General features: G+C 37.6%; 2 protein-coding genes across 2 annotated transcripts; both read left to right on the top strand.

Annotated features, from left to right (window-relative positions):
* The first annotated feature begins 2,063 nt into the window (after nt 1-2,063).
* LOC144980676 (uncharacterized) lies at nt 2,064-2,417 on the top strand. The gene has a single exon (XM_078928355.1). The coding sequence runs from the start codon at nt 2,064-2,066 to the stop codon at nt 2,415-2,417; it is 354 nt and encodes a 117-aa protein (XP_078784481.1).
* A 74-nt stretch (nt 2,418-2,491) lies between these two features.
* Nucleotides 2,492-5,640, top strand: LOC144980677 (uncharacterized). Its single transcript, XM_078928356.1, has 2 exons — nt 2,492-2,878; nt 5,605-5,640. The coding sequence occupies exons 1-2, from the start codon at nt 2,492-2,494 to the stop codon at nt 5,638-5,640; spliced, it is 423 nt and encodes a 140-aa protein (XP_078784482.1).
* The last annotated feature ends 10,122 nt before the right edge of the window (nt 5,641-15,762 follow it).

Genomic DNA, 15,762 nt, shown 5'->3' on the forward strand with positions numbered 1-15,762 from the left:
CGTACGCTCTTATGAAATACTTCTCCGACAAGCATGAAAGTGTATCCAGGAGAGAAAAACGTCATAACTCTGATCATGTTTTGACTTTTATACATTCTGATCACATGACATGTGAAAAAGTTCTAGCCAGCATAAAGAATAAAAAGTACCGATGTTCTTTGTTTAGAACCAAGCAGCTCGTTGCTGAGCGGACGTGACTTCAGACTATTGAATCCTATTTCTCTAGATAATCAGATCTGATAATTCATTTCTACCATTTGCAATTGTGACCCCTTGTCTCAAAACGGTTTTAAGTCGAGATGATTAAGATGCTGAAATTGGAAATTGTAGCCGGAAAAATCATGCTTAAGTTGAGTTTATTTGTTTTATAGAGGAGAAGGAATATCATATTTTACTGTGGTAAAGTGGGTAGTGGGGCAGATTGAGATCTGTCAATAGGAGTAGTAAGGCGTCTCCTTCCCTCCACAAGCCTGCGGGAGGTCCTTGGGCAAGACCGAGTACCCGCAATGCCCCCCGAACAGGGTTACGTGAAGTCGCACCAGGCAGGCGATGGATGAGGACGGAGAGCAGCTGAAGGAGCTTCAGAACTGGTCTCTTCTTCAATGTGCTAGGCAGAGGATATCCTATGGATACAATGGCTGGGACACACGTCCTGTAAGGACACTGCTCTCTCACAGAAAGCAATGGCAAACTACTGTGAGTAAACCTGCCACGGAAACCCGAATGAAGAAAAGCAAAACAAATAACGATATGAGACCTGGTAATGAGACCCCCAAGTTAGATTGGTCTCCAAAGCGTATTGGGGAAGAACCTGACGCCGGTGGGAGTACCAGCCTAGTTGATGAAGGCATAACGCCTGACTGTAGAGACCTGGAAAAGAACCGGAATACATGGTTAAAACGGAATTACCTCATAGGAACTTGGAACATAAGAAGTATGGCAGCCGGTAAACTCAACACCATCATCAATGAAGCAGAAGACAACAAAATAGACATTCTGGGACTGTCGGAACACAGATGGGCTGGAAGTGGACATTTCACAACCAGCTGCGGAGGTAGGATAATTTACTCAGGAAGGGAAAAATCTGGACAAAGCGGTGTGGCAATCTATCTCGCAAAAACAACAGTCAACAGCCTCATTGGATACAAACCAGTGAGTGATCGCATTGTTAGCATTAGACTCCAATGTCAAGCTAAAAACATCACGCTTATTCAAGTTTACGCACCAACAATTGCTGCAAGTGAAGAAGCAATAGAGAATTTCTATGATGCCCTACAAAAGGAAGTGGACAACAAAGATAAACAGGACATATCAATAATCGCTGGTGACTTTAATGCCAAGGTAGGACGGAAAAAGAACAATGAAGAAGATGGAATCATCGGAATATCTGGACTAGGGGAAAGAAACGAAAGAGGCGAAACACTCATAGATTTTGCACTGGCAAATCAACTTGCAATAAAAAACACCATGTTCAAAAAACATCCAAGAAGACTATTTACGTGGACATCGCCAGATGGAAGAACAAAAAACCAAATTGATTACATCATGATTGAAAAAAGATGGAACACCATAATTCAAGACGTCACGACCAAACCAAAAGCAGAATGTGACACAGACCACGAACTTTTGATATAAAAATTGAAATTGAAGCTTAAAATGAAGAAAAAAGTTACAAGACCTATTAGATACGAAGTTGACAGTATCAATGAAGAATTTGCGATTGAAGTAAAGAATCGTTTCCAACTGCTACTTCAAGATATCGAGGAAAAGGAACCGGATGAGATCGCAAATGAGACAAGGAAAATATACTTGGAATCGGCTGAAAAACACCTTCCTAAAAAACGGGGCAAAAAACAACCATGGATGAGTGAAAATACACTAAATACTTTCCTCGTAAAATCAAAGAGAGGAAAGACACAAAGACGGATCATGGCACTCATAGCAATGTATACAAAGAGATAGCTAAGGAAGTGAAAAAGCTGTGCAGAACGGATAAGAAAGAATATCTCATGAGAAAATGCATAAAAATAGAAGACCTTCAGAGAGAAAACAAGACCAGGGAAATGTATGAGGAAATAAAAACCATCACAAAAAGTTTTCAATCACGAATAGGGGTGATAAAAGATGAGCAAGGTAAACCCCTCACAGAAGCAGAAGACATAGCAAATATGTGGAAAAGATATTGTGAAGATATGTACACAGAAGACCAAATAAACGAAATCCAACCTTTGCAAAACAACAGGCAACATGAAAACGAAGAATCAAGCTTACCACCTCTAAAATCTGAAATAGAATGGGCAATTAAATCACTTAAAGATGGGAAAAGTCCAGGTTGTGACAACATTCAAGCTGAGATGATAAAAGCAAGCAAAGATGAAGGAGTTGAAGTATATCTAAGACTTTGTACGAAAATTTAGGAGAAAGAAATTTGGCCCTCAGATTGGAGGAGAGCAATTTTTATACCATTGCCTAAGAAAGGAGACTTACAACTATGCTCCAACTACCGAACAATATCACTCATCAGTCATGCAAGCAAAATCCTTCTAAAATTATCATGAACAGGATTGAACGTAAACTGGAAGAAGAAGTCAGTAACACCCAGGCAGGTTTTAGAAAAAACAGAGGGACAAGAGACCACATATTCAATTTGCGTCAAATTATTCAGAAGCATCGAGAAGTAAATTCTGGCCACCACACTTGTTTTATAGACTATTTGAAAGCTTTTGATTGTGTTAATCATGAGAAACTATGGGAAACTCTCCTGGAGATGAACTTTGATCCTAGAATTAGAAACCTGATAAGATCCCTCTATGAGAACCAACAATCAGCGGTACAACTAGAAAGCGGAACAACAGAATGGTTCAAAGTTACAAAAGAAGTAAGACAGGGATGTATTCTATCACCCCATTTGTTCAGCATTTACACTGAAGGTATAATGCGAGATGTGGAAAACGATGTCAGGAGAAGTAATTACAACGAACCTAAAATGCAAGGTCTACCCATAAAAGATCTGAGGTACGCAGACGACACTGCACTATTGTCCACAACACCGGGGGGACTAGAGAATCTAATAACATCTGTAAAGGAACATAGCGAGACCAAAGGCCTTAAGCTGAATATTAAGAAGACCAAAATCATGAATACTGAAAAGTGCAAAACAGATGCCACCATAAAAATCAATGGAGAAGAAATAGAAAGAGTAAAGAATTTTGAATATCCTGGAGCCAGGATTGAGTACAACGGGAAATCGGCCCAGAGATCAGGAGGAGACTAGCAATGGCAAGATCAAAGCTAGAAAAGATGAATAATATCTGGAAAGGGCAGTGCATTTAAACAAAAATAAAAATCCTCAAAAGTGTTGTTTTCCCAACTGCAACATATGGATGCGAAGCATGGACGATCAGCAAAGCAGAGAGCACAAAGATCACAGCTTTTGAAATGGCATGCTACAGAAAAATACTCAGAATATCATGGACTGAAAAACAAACAAACAAAAAAGTCCTGAGAAGGATCGGAATAAAATCACCAATTCTTCTTCAAACTGTAAAGAAATTGAAACTAAACTATTTTGGCCACACGACTCGCCACGAATCATTAGAAAAGTACATTCTGCAGACAAGGGTGGACGGCAAGAGAGGAAGAGGTAGACCAACAAGAAGCTGGGAACAAGATATATGTGAATGGCTGGGAATGACAGCAACTCAAGCAAGTAGACTGGCGGAAAACCGTAATCTGTTTCGCAATAAAGTTCGGGAAGCAACGTCATACGCAGGATCAGCTGACTAGATGATGACTGTGGTAAGTACCAACGTTTCATATTTTTGACCAGTTTAACTATAATTTGACTTTTTAGCATCTGGTCCATACCGACATAATACAGTTTTGAGACGAGGGGTCACAATTAAGCCTGAAACATTGAACAATTAATGATTACACAGGGCCACATATTAAATAGTAAATCATATACGTAAAACCGCAACACCAATCGTGTACCTATTTATCAACAAAATAACATTGTCCTCCGTACCCTTTCGGAGCGCGGAGGAGGGTGGGAGGGGAGGGGGTGGGTTGGGGTGGATGGTCCACTGGATAGATTTGATAAGTTATTTTTGTCCTGGAGAGAGCGAGAGAGAGAGAGAGAGAGAGAGAGAGAGAGAGAGAGAGAGAGAGAGAGAGAGAAGAGAGAGAGAAGAGAGAGAGAGAGAAGAGAGAAGAGAGAGAGAGAGAAGAGAGGAGAGAGAGAAAGAGAAGAGAGAGAGAGAGAGAGAGAGAGAGAGAGAGAGAGAGAGAGAGAGAGAGAGAGAGAGAGAGAGAGATTGAGTGAAAATTTAAACGAGCAAAATTAACATATTAACCCTCTCCATACCAACTATAGTAAAATCGTCACATTCGTTACGATACAACCAACATTTTTCTTATTCAAATTTCTTTTGTACATCAGAACATTGAAAGAAAATGAACAGTGTGTTGTAGAGCATGTTTTGCTGATACGTCCAGAATCATGATTTAACCCTCTCCGTACAACCTACATCAAAATCGGCCTATTTGTTACAACACAAGATAAATTGTTTCTTATTCAGATTTATTTTGTACATCACAAATTTTGAAGAATGATCTTTGTTTAAGAAATAAGAAGTTGTTTTGTAGAGAGATTGTTTGAGTTTTAAAAAATATTTTTTTCTGCTGGGTAAGCCTGCCATTTTTGGGAAAATACTGGAAATGATCGGTGAGGAGAGGGTTAAGATCACGAAATCTCACTTTTGTTGTTTAACATTCATTCATTCATTAACCTTGATAATAATATGCTTGGGGAATCTTATCATTACACATAAATAATATGTTCTTTTATACACAACATAAACATTGATCGTTGAAAAGGCAACCTTAAATCTGTAATATTGGTGTTACCCAATTGTTACGAATATTAAATATAGATAGATCGAAGTTGACGTCAGTCAGGTCGTTATTATTGTGTTTTGCCATCTACCTTCATAAGTAGCTCTCGCTTAATTGTATTATCCAGACTATAAAAGTTCATGATTACACAAAGTTTTGTATTTTGGTCCGCTACAGTTCCGGATGGCGATGTTGTGAGCTTCTTAGCCAAGCGCATACTACCTATATTTATGTGAAAATTATGGAGCAGGCACTGGTGAAAGAATAGGGAATGAGATTAGCGGAAGAGTATCGTCCCTTGATTGGACGTCACCTTACAGAGAGAACGTCAATTTGGTTTTGAAGTGTTTCAAGCCGTTTTCACCGGAAGCGAGGACGAGAGACGCATGCGCACAAACAACATGACGTTCTCTCTCTAATAACTTTTCCGCCAGTGACGTCACAGACTATGGGTGACGTCCAATCAAGGGACGCTACTCTTCCGCTAATCTCATTCCCTATAGCTACAACTCCCCTTCGTCGGGGTCCATCAGCCATGTCCAGAATTCGGATTTTACCTGAAGTGTTTTCAGTGTAATGACTGTTTTTGTCGTTGGTTGATGAAAGATTTTGAATCCGAAACATTCCATGTTAAGTACTTTGTTATTGCTTTATCTTTACATATTATTTAGTCCACATAATTTACTATTCACGCAATTACATCCTCAGATATGTTTTGCACCGATTAGCATTAGTATATGGTAATGTTTATCCTTATCTAACAAAAATTGTCGGTGGAAAATATTATAGTACAAAAGGACAAGGGAAATGAATAGGCTACAGTTTAAATGAAATATAGAACAAAACGAACTTGATGGGTACGTGTTATCTTGATAAGAGTATATGTGACCCATCGTCTCAAAACGGTATTATGTCGGAACGAACCAGATGCTTAAAAGCCGAATTTAATTGTTAAACTGGTCAAATATATAAATTGTTGGCATTAGCACCCTATAATATGGTATCCATTCTCCTCAATAAATTATATAAACTGGTATTTCTGGCTATAAATTCAATTTTCAACATCTTTACCAACCCGATTTAATACCGTTTTGAGGCGAAGGGTCACATATGTTCAAATCCACCGACAGTAAAACAGCCAAGAACGTGATACAGTCTCTCTCCTCAGAACACAAAAAATCGAAATAACAAAATTATTAGATAAATGAAACACTTGCATTCGGTCCTATAAAATATGTCCTTGTTTCCAGTAGGATTCAATAGTCTGATGTCACGTCCACCTAGCAACCAGCAGCTTGGTTCTAAACAAAGAAAATGGGTACTTTTTATTCTCATGCTGACTTTAACTTTTTCACATGTCATGTGATCAGAATGTATAAAAAGTCAAAACATGATCAAATTTATAATGTTTTTCTCCTCGGAGAAGTATTTCATTAGAGCGTGCGCCATTGTTCCGATAGTTTAGAACCAGTTACTAATCTACTATGCGTCATTACGAGGGAAATGACGTCACGACTGTTGAAGCCTATTATTCTGCTCTGAGCGGCCCAAAATTAGCAGTCAACTCTTAACTCTCATTTCTCTCACCGTATCCTGGTGTAAAAAGGGAGTTTTGATATTGTATGGTGGATTCATCCTCAACAGAGATAATAACGAATCCATAATAATAATAATAATAATAATAATAATAATAATAATAATAATAATAATAATATTATTTTATTATTATTATTATTATTATTATTATTATTATTATTTATTATTATTATTATTATATCATCATCATTATTATTATTATTATTATTATTATTATTATTATTATTATTATTATTATTATTATTATTATCATTATTATTATTATTATTATCATTATTATTATTATTATTATTATTATTATTATTATTATTATAATCATTATCATTATTATTATTATCATCATTATTATTATTATTATTATCATTATTATTATTGTTATTATTATTATTATTATTATTATTATTATTATTATTATTATTATTATTATTATATTATTATTATTATTATTATTATTATTATTTATTATTATTATTATATTATTATTATTATTATTGTTATTATTATTATTATTATTATTATTATTATTATTATTATTATTATTATTATTATTATTATTATTATTATTATAATTATCGTTATTATTATTTTCATTGTTATTATTATAAATCGAATTTAACTGAACATAAAGGGACCGAGATCCAACCCAGATGAAGTCGAAATTCCCCTCCTCCCCCCCCCCCCCCCCCCCCCCCCCTCATCCAGCCAGAAGTGATTAGGTAGCTGTGTCTGTTAGATCTGGCGGAAAGTATTTGCGCCTGTCCAAAAGGTAGCATGCAATTGAAATCAGTATAAACCCCGGCTCTATTGGCTCAATGGCTCTAAAGGACTACTTATTTAACTCTATTATGTTTGAAATAACTATCCATTTAAAAAAAAAAAAAAAGAAAAAAAGCTAACAATGATTTTAACCAAATGAATTCGAGATAAGTGAGAGTTGATTGTAATTTGATTAGTACTGATTTCGATTACCGTTCTTGTTTATAACGTTTGTTTTCAAATTATCGTTCCTTTTAATCTGACATGTTTTATCAACCACCAAAACTACAGACAAAAAATTACTAACCACAGTAATCATTACTATCAATGAAACATTGTCGTTGTTACGACTACACAATAAAACAACTTTACACTCGTAGAGTAATTTACAATTAATTAATAATCAACACAGTTAAAATATATCTACACATTAAATGAACAATATTCATATTTTGAGAAAATAATAAGATTAACCAAAAATATAATATAGCTTTATAGATTAATGAATATCTCATTGAAACTTAAGAAAGTGGATTTTGTTTCTGTAAATATTGGAAGAATCAAGCGGCCATTTTAACTATTGTTCGAACGGATATTAAGTGAGTCATTGAATAGTTATATTATTATATTATTACTTAAAAGAACACAGTGGTCACTACCTACTTCTTCTTCTTCTTCTTCTTCTTCTTCTTCTTCTTCTTCTTCTTCTTCTTCTTCTTCTTCTTCTTCTTCTCGAACCCGTGACATTACTGATACAACTCCGCCTTGCCGGGGAGATCGTGACTCTGTCGTATGAGCTATCCACGATCCCAAAAGTAGTCTAACTAGAGCCTTCTCTTCCCAACTTCTTAAGGTCTCGCGTTTTATTTTCAATTGTCTTCTGGCACTTTCCTGGCGATGGCTCGAACCCAAGACCTTACTGGTACGACAACTCCACGTGAACGGGGAGATCGTGACTCTACCGTATGAGATATCCACGATCCCAAAAAGAAGTCTCATCAAACCTTAGTCTAACTAAAGCCTTCTCTTCCCAACTTCTCGAGGTCACGGGTTCAACACACATACACACACACACACACACACAAACGCCGCTAAGTTAGTTGGCCAGCATTAAAGCTTAATAGCCAATATCGCCGCTGCGAAGTTTTTATTCTCTGTTATCTTCTGGCACTTTCCTACTCACTTCATTTCTTGTTCTTGATAATAACACTCCTAAAGTTGGGCTACGGTCAAGAACTCGATGCTCAAAACCAATCCTAGTTCAAAAATTGCACATTCATCATCATCATCATCATCATCATCATCATTGCCTTTTTCACCCTGGGTCAGGGTATAGGCCACAGACAAACAGTTTCCATCCTTCTCTATCCTGAGCTAACTTTTTTTTTATCTCACTCCATGTCTTACCACTTCTCTGTACATCAGTTTCTTTAATTCTTCACCTTGATCTTCTGCCATGAGGGTTCCAGTCCAATACTTTCTTTGTTATAGTGGAGTCATTCTTTCTAAGCGTGTGTCCAATCCACCTCCATCGTCTTCTTCCTATTTCCTCTCCCACTGGTTTCTGCTGTGTTCTTTTCCATACTTCTTAACTTTTTTATTCTATCCATCCATTTTATTTTGAGTAGCTTTCGCATGCACCTGTTTACGAAAATCTGTATCCTCCTTATACATGCCTGTGATGCGTTCCAAGTTTCACATCCATACAGTAGGACAGACTTCATTGCATATTACAGTCAATTATTATTATTATTATTATCGCTTTTCAAAGTGTCCAAAAAGTCAATGCTTTGTCTACACTTTTTTGAAATCCTTTAGATGCCATTTCTGCTACTCTATTGCTACTCAGAGTTAATTTTTGGCTATATTTTATTATTATCTTTATTATTATTATTATTATCATCATCATCATCATCATCATCATCATCATCATCATCATCATCATCATCATCATCATTCAGCCCAGAGCAACTTAACTGATGAAAGCTACTATTTTTTCATAGGCTTCTCAAAGTAATTTCGTATCGGGTTAGACTATATGTGACCCTCCGTCTCAAAACGGTATTATGTCTGGATGATTCATAACCCAAAAATGTAAATTTAGAGATGGAATGATGAGAAATCGGACCTTAGAAGATTTTGCAAAGCAATAAATAGTATTTATATTCCACCGTGACGTAGACAAAGTAAACCCAAGTTTGATATTTGTGAATATGAGTTCAATTTCCCTAACCTAGTGTATCCCGACATAATACCGCTTTGACACGGTGGGTCACATATGGCGAATGTTCCTAAAATAATATTTTCGCGCAGTCTCTAAAGCAGATGTCCAATTTTCAATCAGATTTCATATAGGGAATGAGATTTGCGGAAAAGCAGCGTCCCTTGATTGGACGTCACCAATAGTCTGTGACGTCACCGACGGAAAAGTTATTAGAGAGAGAACGTCATGTTGGTTGTGCGCATGCGTCTCAGGTCCTCGCTTTTCCGCGGGGACGAGACACGCATGCGCACAACCAACATGACGTTCTCTCTCTAATAACTTTTCCGTCGGTGACGTCACAGACTATGGGTGACGTCCAATCAAGGGACGCTACTCTTCCGCTAATCTCATTCCCTATAATATGAAGCTTTAAATTCACCCCGACTTCCTGGGACCACTAATCACACATGACTAAATTTATATAATGCATTGGCAATAGGGTTCAACAGTCGTGACGTCACTTTCCTCGTAATGACGCATGGTAACTTAGTAACTGGTTCTACAATATCGGAACAGTGGCGGACGCCCTTATGAAATACTTCTCCGACGAGCATAAAAGCGTATCCAGAGGAGAAAAACAATATAAATCTGATCATGTTTTGATCTTTATACATTCTGATCTCATGACATGTGAAAAAGTTCTAGCCAACCTGAAGAATAAAAAGTACCGATTTTCTTGTTTTGAACCAAGCTGCTCGTTTTCTTGGCGGACGGGACATCAGACTATTGAATCCTATTACTTTCGTAGTATTTCTTGTTTCGTTTTTTTTTCTGTCTTTTCTTTTGCTAGTTTTATTTTACTTTTTCTTTGTTTGTGGGTTTATTTTCACTTTGAATGCCCACTACAAAAGATCCAAACTATACAACATTTGTGACCCCTCGTCTCAAAACGGTATTGAGTCGGGATGATTAAGATGCTGAAAATGGAATTTGTAGCAGGAAATATCAGACTTAAGTTGAGTTTATATGCTTTATAGAGGAGAAGGAATATGATATTTTACTGTGCTAAATACCAACGTTTCATATTTTTGACCAGTTTAACTATAATTTGACTTTTTAGCATCTGGTCTATACCGACATAATACCGTTTTGAGACGAGGGTCACATTTTACTTCTCTGTCTAGACTGTCATTAGAAGAACAACCATGTCCAAGCTTCGCCCAAGAAAAACATGCTGCTCGGGATCTGTGAAAGAGGTATGTATTTGAAATACTAACTAGATCTATATATATAGGGATTGAGATTAGGGGAAGAGTAGCGTCCCTTGATTGGACGTCACCCATAGTCTGTGACGTCACCGGCGGAAAAGTTATTAGAGAGGAACGTCATGTTGGTTGCGCATGCGTTCTCGTCGAGGACGAGAGACGCAGCGACAACCAACATGACGTTCTCTCTCTAATAACTTTTCCGCCGGTGACGTCACAGACTATGGGTGACGTCCAATCAAGGGACGCTACTCTTCCGCTTATCTCATTCCCTATAGAATTTTTATAAGTTGAGCGTCTTTTTCCCCTTTTTTTCTCAGCTGCTCCTCAATGCTCAGTTGTAATAAAAAAAAGTGTATGACCCTCTGAATCAATTGGATTCAATAGTCTGATGTCACGTCGCCCAGCATCGGCGGTCACCGTGGTTCTAAACAAAGAAAATCGGCACTTTTTATTCTTCATGTTGGCTAGAACTTTCCATATGTCTTGTGATCAGAATGTGTAAAAGTCAAAACATGATCAGATTTATGGGGGTTTTTTTCCTCTGGATACGCTTTTATGGTCGTCGGAGAAATATTTCATAAGGGCGTCCACCATTGTTCCGATAGTTTAGAGCCAATTACTAAGTTACCATCCGTCATTACAAGGGAAGTTACTTTACGAATATAGTAAATATTATTGAGCTTTTATATAGGGCCATATCCACTTAACGTGCTCGAAGCGCATTACAAGGCGTTCCTGGCCAACAGCAACACTTAACATGTAGGACAGGACATGACGCCTGTTAGGCGATATTATAATTTTTTCGGACAAAGAAAACGCCGTCCAGGTACTCATTTTAGACCTGAGTATAGTGAGAGAATGAGAGTAAAGAGTCTTTTCCAAGGAATCAACTATGCGCCAAACGAGGCTCGAACCCAGGACCTTCCGATCCGAAAGCGAGTGTTATACCACGAGACCATGTAGCCGCACAATTCAATCCGATCCAACATATTACTAGATTGAAGGATCGGGTTAGATTTTGCAAAAGTTATGCAATCGATACAAACATCAATAACTGATACACATCTGACACAATAACTATGAAGCCTCTACTGTTAAATAACACATATGGGGAGGATACTAAAATTTAAATTATGTGACATATTATGTCGTTGTTTATGGATGGCATTTATTACTGACATTCGTCATAATAATCACTATAAAATTGATAATATTATCCTTTTTGATGACTTTTACTCCTCCTCCGCCTCCGCCTCATCCTCCTACTCCTCCTTTTCTTCTTCTTCTTCTTCTTCTTCTTCTTCTTCTTCTTCTTCTTCTTCTTCTTCTTCTTCTTCTTCTTCTTCTTCTTCTTCTTCTTCTTCTTCTTCTTCCTTTTCTCTTCCTCTTCATTGCCTCCGCCTCCTTCCCCTCCTCCTACTCCTCTTCCATCTCCTCCATATAAATTATACTTTTGTTTTATTAATTTATCATTTTCATCATCATCATCATCATCATCATCATCATCATCATCATCATCATCATCATCATCATCACTATCATCATCATCATCATCACTATCATCATCACAACACACAACACACAACACAAAGCATGACAAAGATAGCACACATTTCATACATTATTATGTCCAGCCAAATGCCCATGGAAACCTGAAAATACCCAAATTTGACACGGTGTTTCACCTATTTATTCCGAAAACTCTTCAGATAAAATCTTAGAAGTCTGGACGAAGGCGTCTGACCGTAGCCATCGTTAACTTATAGCCTAACACCGTGGCCTTCGTAAAGTTATGGCCTGATACTGACCAAAAATGACGTCGAAATGCCAGTCTTTGGCCACAATAGTAAACAAATCGTGAGTTGTAATCAACAGTTCAACCAATGGGACCATTTGTTTCTATGAGTACTACTAACAACAACTCACTCGGCGGTGCAAAAACCAAATAATGACGTCAAAATGCCAGTCTTTTTTGGTTTCAGTGTCGATGCGTAGCCATCGTTAAGTTATAGATAGTATGCAGATGACGTCACTCAGGCCTTTGATATTGTTTTTGCCATCCGCGTTTGTGAGTTGTTCTCACTAAACTGTATTAACCAGACTATAAAAGTTCATGGTTACACAGAGTTTGTGTGTTGGTCCGTTATGCTTCCGGATGGCAATGTTGTGAACTCCTTGGCCAAGCGCATTCTATCTATAGCCTGACACTGAAATCCAAAAGGACGGGCAGGTTGACGTCAATATTTGGTTTTTGAAACGCCTAGTGAGATTTCGTTAGTAGAGCTCATGGAAACAATTTATTTCATTTGTTGTACTATTGAATACAACTCACGATTTGTTTTCTTTTGTTGCCAAAGACTGGTATTTTTACGTAATTTTTTGGTCGTGTCTGGCCATAACTTTACGAAGGCTACGGTCAGTTTCAGGCTATAACTTAACGATGGCTACGGTCTGACCCCATTCATTGATGAAATGTACCTGCCATGAAACAGGCTCTGGACCTTACTTAGTCTGTTGGATAACACCTTGTGTCTACTTTTAGAGCTCGACAATTAGACCAGCAGGCACTCTACTACATGGGCTGGATTCTATGCCCATTGACGAAATTGTGACTCTAGCCAGGAACAGACGTGCTTGGTCCCGATATGTGAATTCCCTGTGACCGTGACATTTTTATGCTGATGTAGCATAGCACCTTATAGGTGCCGTACTAATGTACAATGCAACTCATGCATACATGCATAGTGTCTGCTTTTACTGGATCAAATACTCCCCTAGTTCAGAGGAAAAGGTGTCCCTGGCCCAGAGGAATAGATAGTATGCAGATGACGTCACTCAGGCCTTTGTTATTGTTTTTGCCATCCGCGTTTGTGAGTTGTTCTCACTAAACTGTATTAACAAGACTATAAAAGTTCATGGTTACACAGAGTTTGTGTGTTGGTCCGTTATACTTCCGGATGGCAATGTTGTGAACTCCTTGGCCAAGCGCATTCTATCTATACTTCCGGATGGCAATGTTGTGAACTCCTTGGCCAAGCGCATTCTATCTATAGAATGTTTTCAAGTTGACTTCCACCTCGAAAATCGTGGGGTATAGTTGTCCAGCGGTAATAATGGTAGAAGATTTGCTTTAGCGTCTTTTGCCTAAGCCTCAGGGCGATTTTACGGTAAAAATCAAAACATTGAAAATATACGATATCAAAAAGTATTACCGTCTTCAGTAAAATAGTCACATTTGTTATTGCACAATATACATGTTTTCTTTTCAGATTTATTTTGTTACATCACAAACTTTGAAGAATGATATTTGTTTCGTTAATAAGAACATAAAGTTGTTTTGTAGAGAGCTTGTTTGAGTTTTAAAAATCAATTTTTCTGCTGGGTAAGACTGCCATTTTGGGAAAATACTGAAAATGATTGGTAAGGAGAGAGTTAAGTCTTGTGGTTCCTATGTTCAACATCCGTTGTGACCTGTTCAAAATTGAGTTGTGAAAGATGTTCTTTCCACAATGTTTTCATGGAAAAGATTCGTTATTCATTTTCTCACTAAACTCAGGTGTAGGTTGAGTACCTAGACGCTATCAGCTTTCTAATTAACCGGTAGATAACCACGCCTCGCGGACAATCGTCATAATGTAAACAATGGCAGTGATTGGTAGACACAGCAAACTACATAGGTTTTACTATAGATGGTATGTGTTAAGTGAAATATCTACTGTTCTACCTCTTGATCAGTAGAATCAACACTGAAAACTATGTGTATAAACACGTTTATAACATGATCGAGAAAATCGTGTGATAACTAGTCACCCATTTGTCAATATAAAAACAATAACAACGATAAGATGGAGATCGAATTAGTTCACGGAGAAGGAGAGGACGACAAACAAAATTTTGGATAGATGATGTAAAAGAATAGAAAAGTATGGATACACTAGTGGGGATGATCTATAATAACTTTCGGCGGCTAGGTGGTCAAGTGGGATGACACTCGCTTTCGGATTGGAAGGTCCTGAATTCGAGCCTCGCTCGGCGCATAGTTGAGTACTCACATTCTCTCACCGTAATCAGTGTAAAATGAGTACCTGGCCGTCAACAGCGTTGTCTCTGTCGAAAAATTGTTATATCGCCTAATGTCTCGTTCTACATGATACGTGTTGCCGTTGGTCAGGGACCCTTTGTAAAGCGTTTTGAGCACGTTTAGTGGATATTGCTCTAAACAAAAGCTCAAGTTTATGGATAGCCCAACACTAATGAATAAAGCTGATGGCTAATCTGGATTTAAGAGGATATTTTCTGCAAATTCATCTCTTAATTCATTCCTTTTTTACGATCGTCTCGGTCAAGACAAATTAGGTGAAGTTAGATGACGTGACAGGCTGCATTGTTCGTCCAAAAATATGTGAAGTGTTCTATCGACACCCTTTTGTAAAGTGATTTGAGCATGTTTAGTGGATAGTGCTATTTATCAAAGCAGATTTTTTCTTTTTATTACATAAATCTGTTATTCTATTTCATTTTATAGGAGTGATATCCCGTATGATGTTTTTCATAAACTTGTACATAACATCATTATGTACTTATCCTATACTTTGTTGCCATGGAAATTAATTCTCTATACAAAACTAACTGGGGATTAATGAATCTTATAAATTAATCGTATAGTTAAATGGGTGCAATAATATTGGATTATAGCCCGAATGGTCTAACCATTAAAAGCGCATTGAACCAAAAAGGATTACTCTTACATTTTTATAGGATTGTTTATGTTGTAACTAGAATGTTCTGATAGTTCAGATACTATAGCTCACTCCTCGAGTGCAGGAATAGCAGTTCAGTTGAAATTACCCTTGCTTCAAGTTCAAGGACCGTAACTCAGTTGAAAGTGGTCTCTCGCCTAACGTGCAGGCACCGTATCTCAGTTGATATGGGTCTCGCCTCAAGTGCAGCGAACACAGCTCAGATGTTAGGGGTCTCGTCTCAAGTACAGGGGCCGTAGCTGCTAGGGGCCTCGACTCAAGTGCAGGGACCGTAGCTCAGTTG

Source organism: Berghia stephanieae, chromosome 10, assembly GCF_034508935.2.
Source record: "Berghia stephanieae isolate SIO BIC M18660-M18661 chromosome 10, UCSD_Bste_1.3, whole genome shotgun sequence".
NCBI classification, from domain to species: domain Eukaryota; kingdom Metazoa; phylum Mollusca; class Gastropoda; order Nudibranchia; family Aeolidiidae; genus Berghia; species Berghia stephanieae.

What these genes read in the sequence shown, in the direction of transcription:
- LOC144980676 (XM_078928355.1), top strand. Translation starts at nt 2,064, where the DNA reads ATGTATGAGGAAATAAAAACCATCACAAAAAGTTTTCAATCACGAATA.
- LOC144980677 (XM_078928356.1), top strand. Translation starts at nt 2,492, where the DNA reads ATGCTCCAACTACCGAACAATATCACTCATCAGTCATGCAAGCAAAAT. An exon ending in GGTTCAAAGTTACAAAAGAA is followed by an intron (nt 2,879 to 5,604) that starts GTAAGACAGGGA and finishes TTACATCCTCAG; the next exon opens with ATATGTTTTGCACCGATTAG.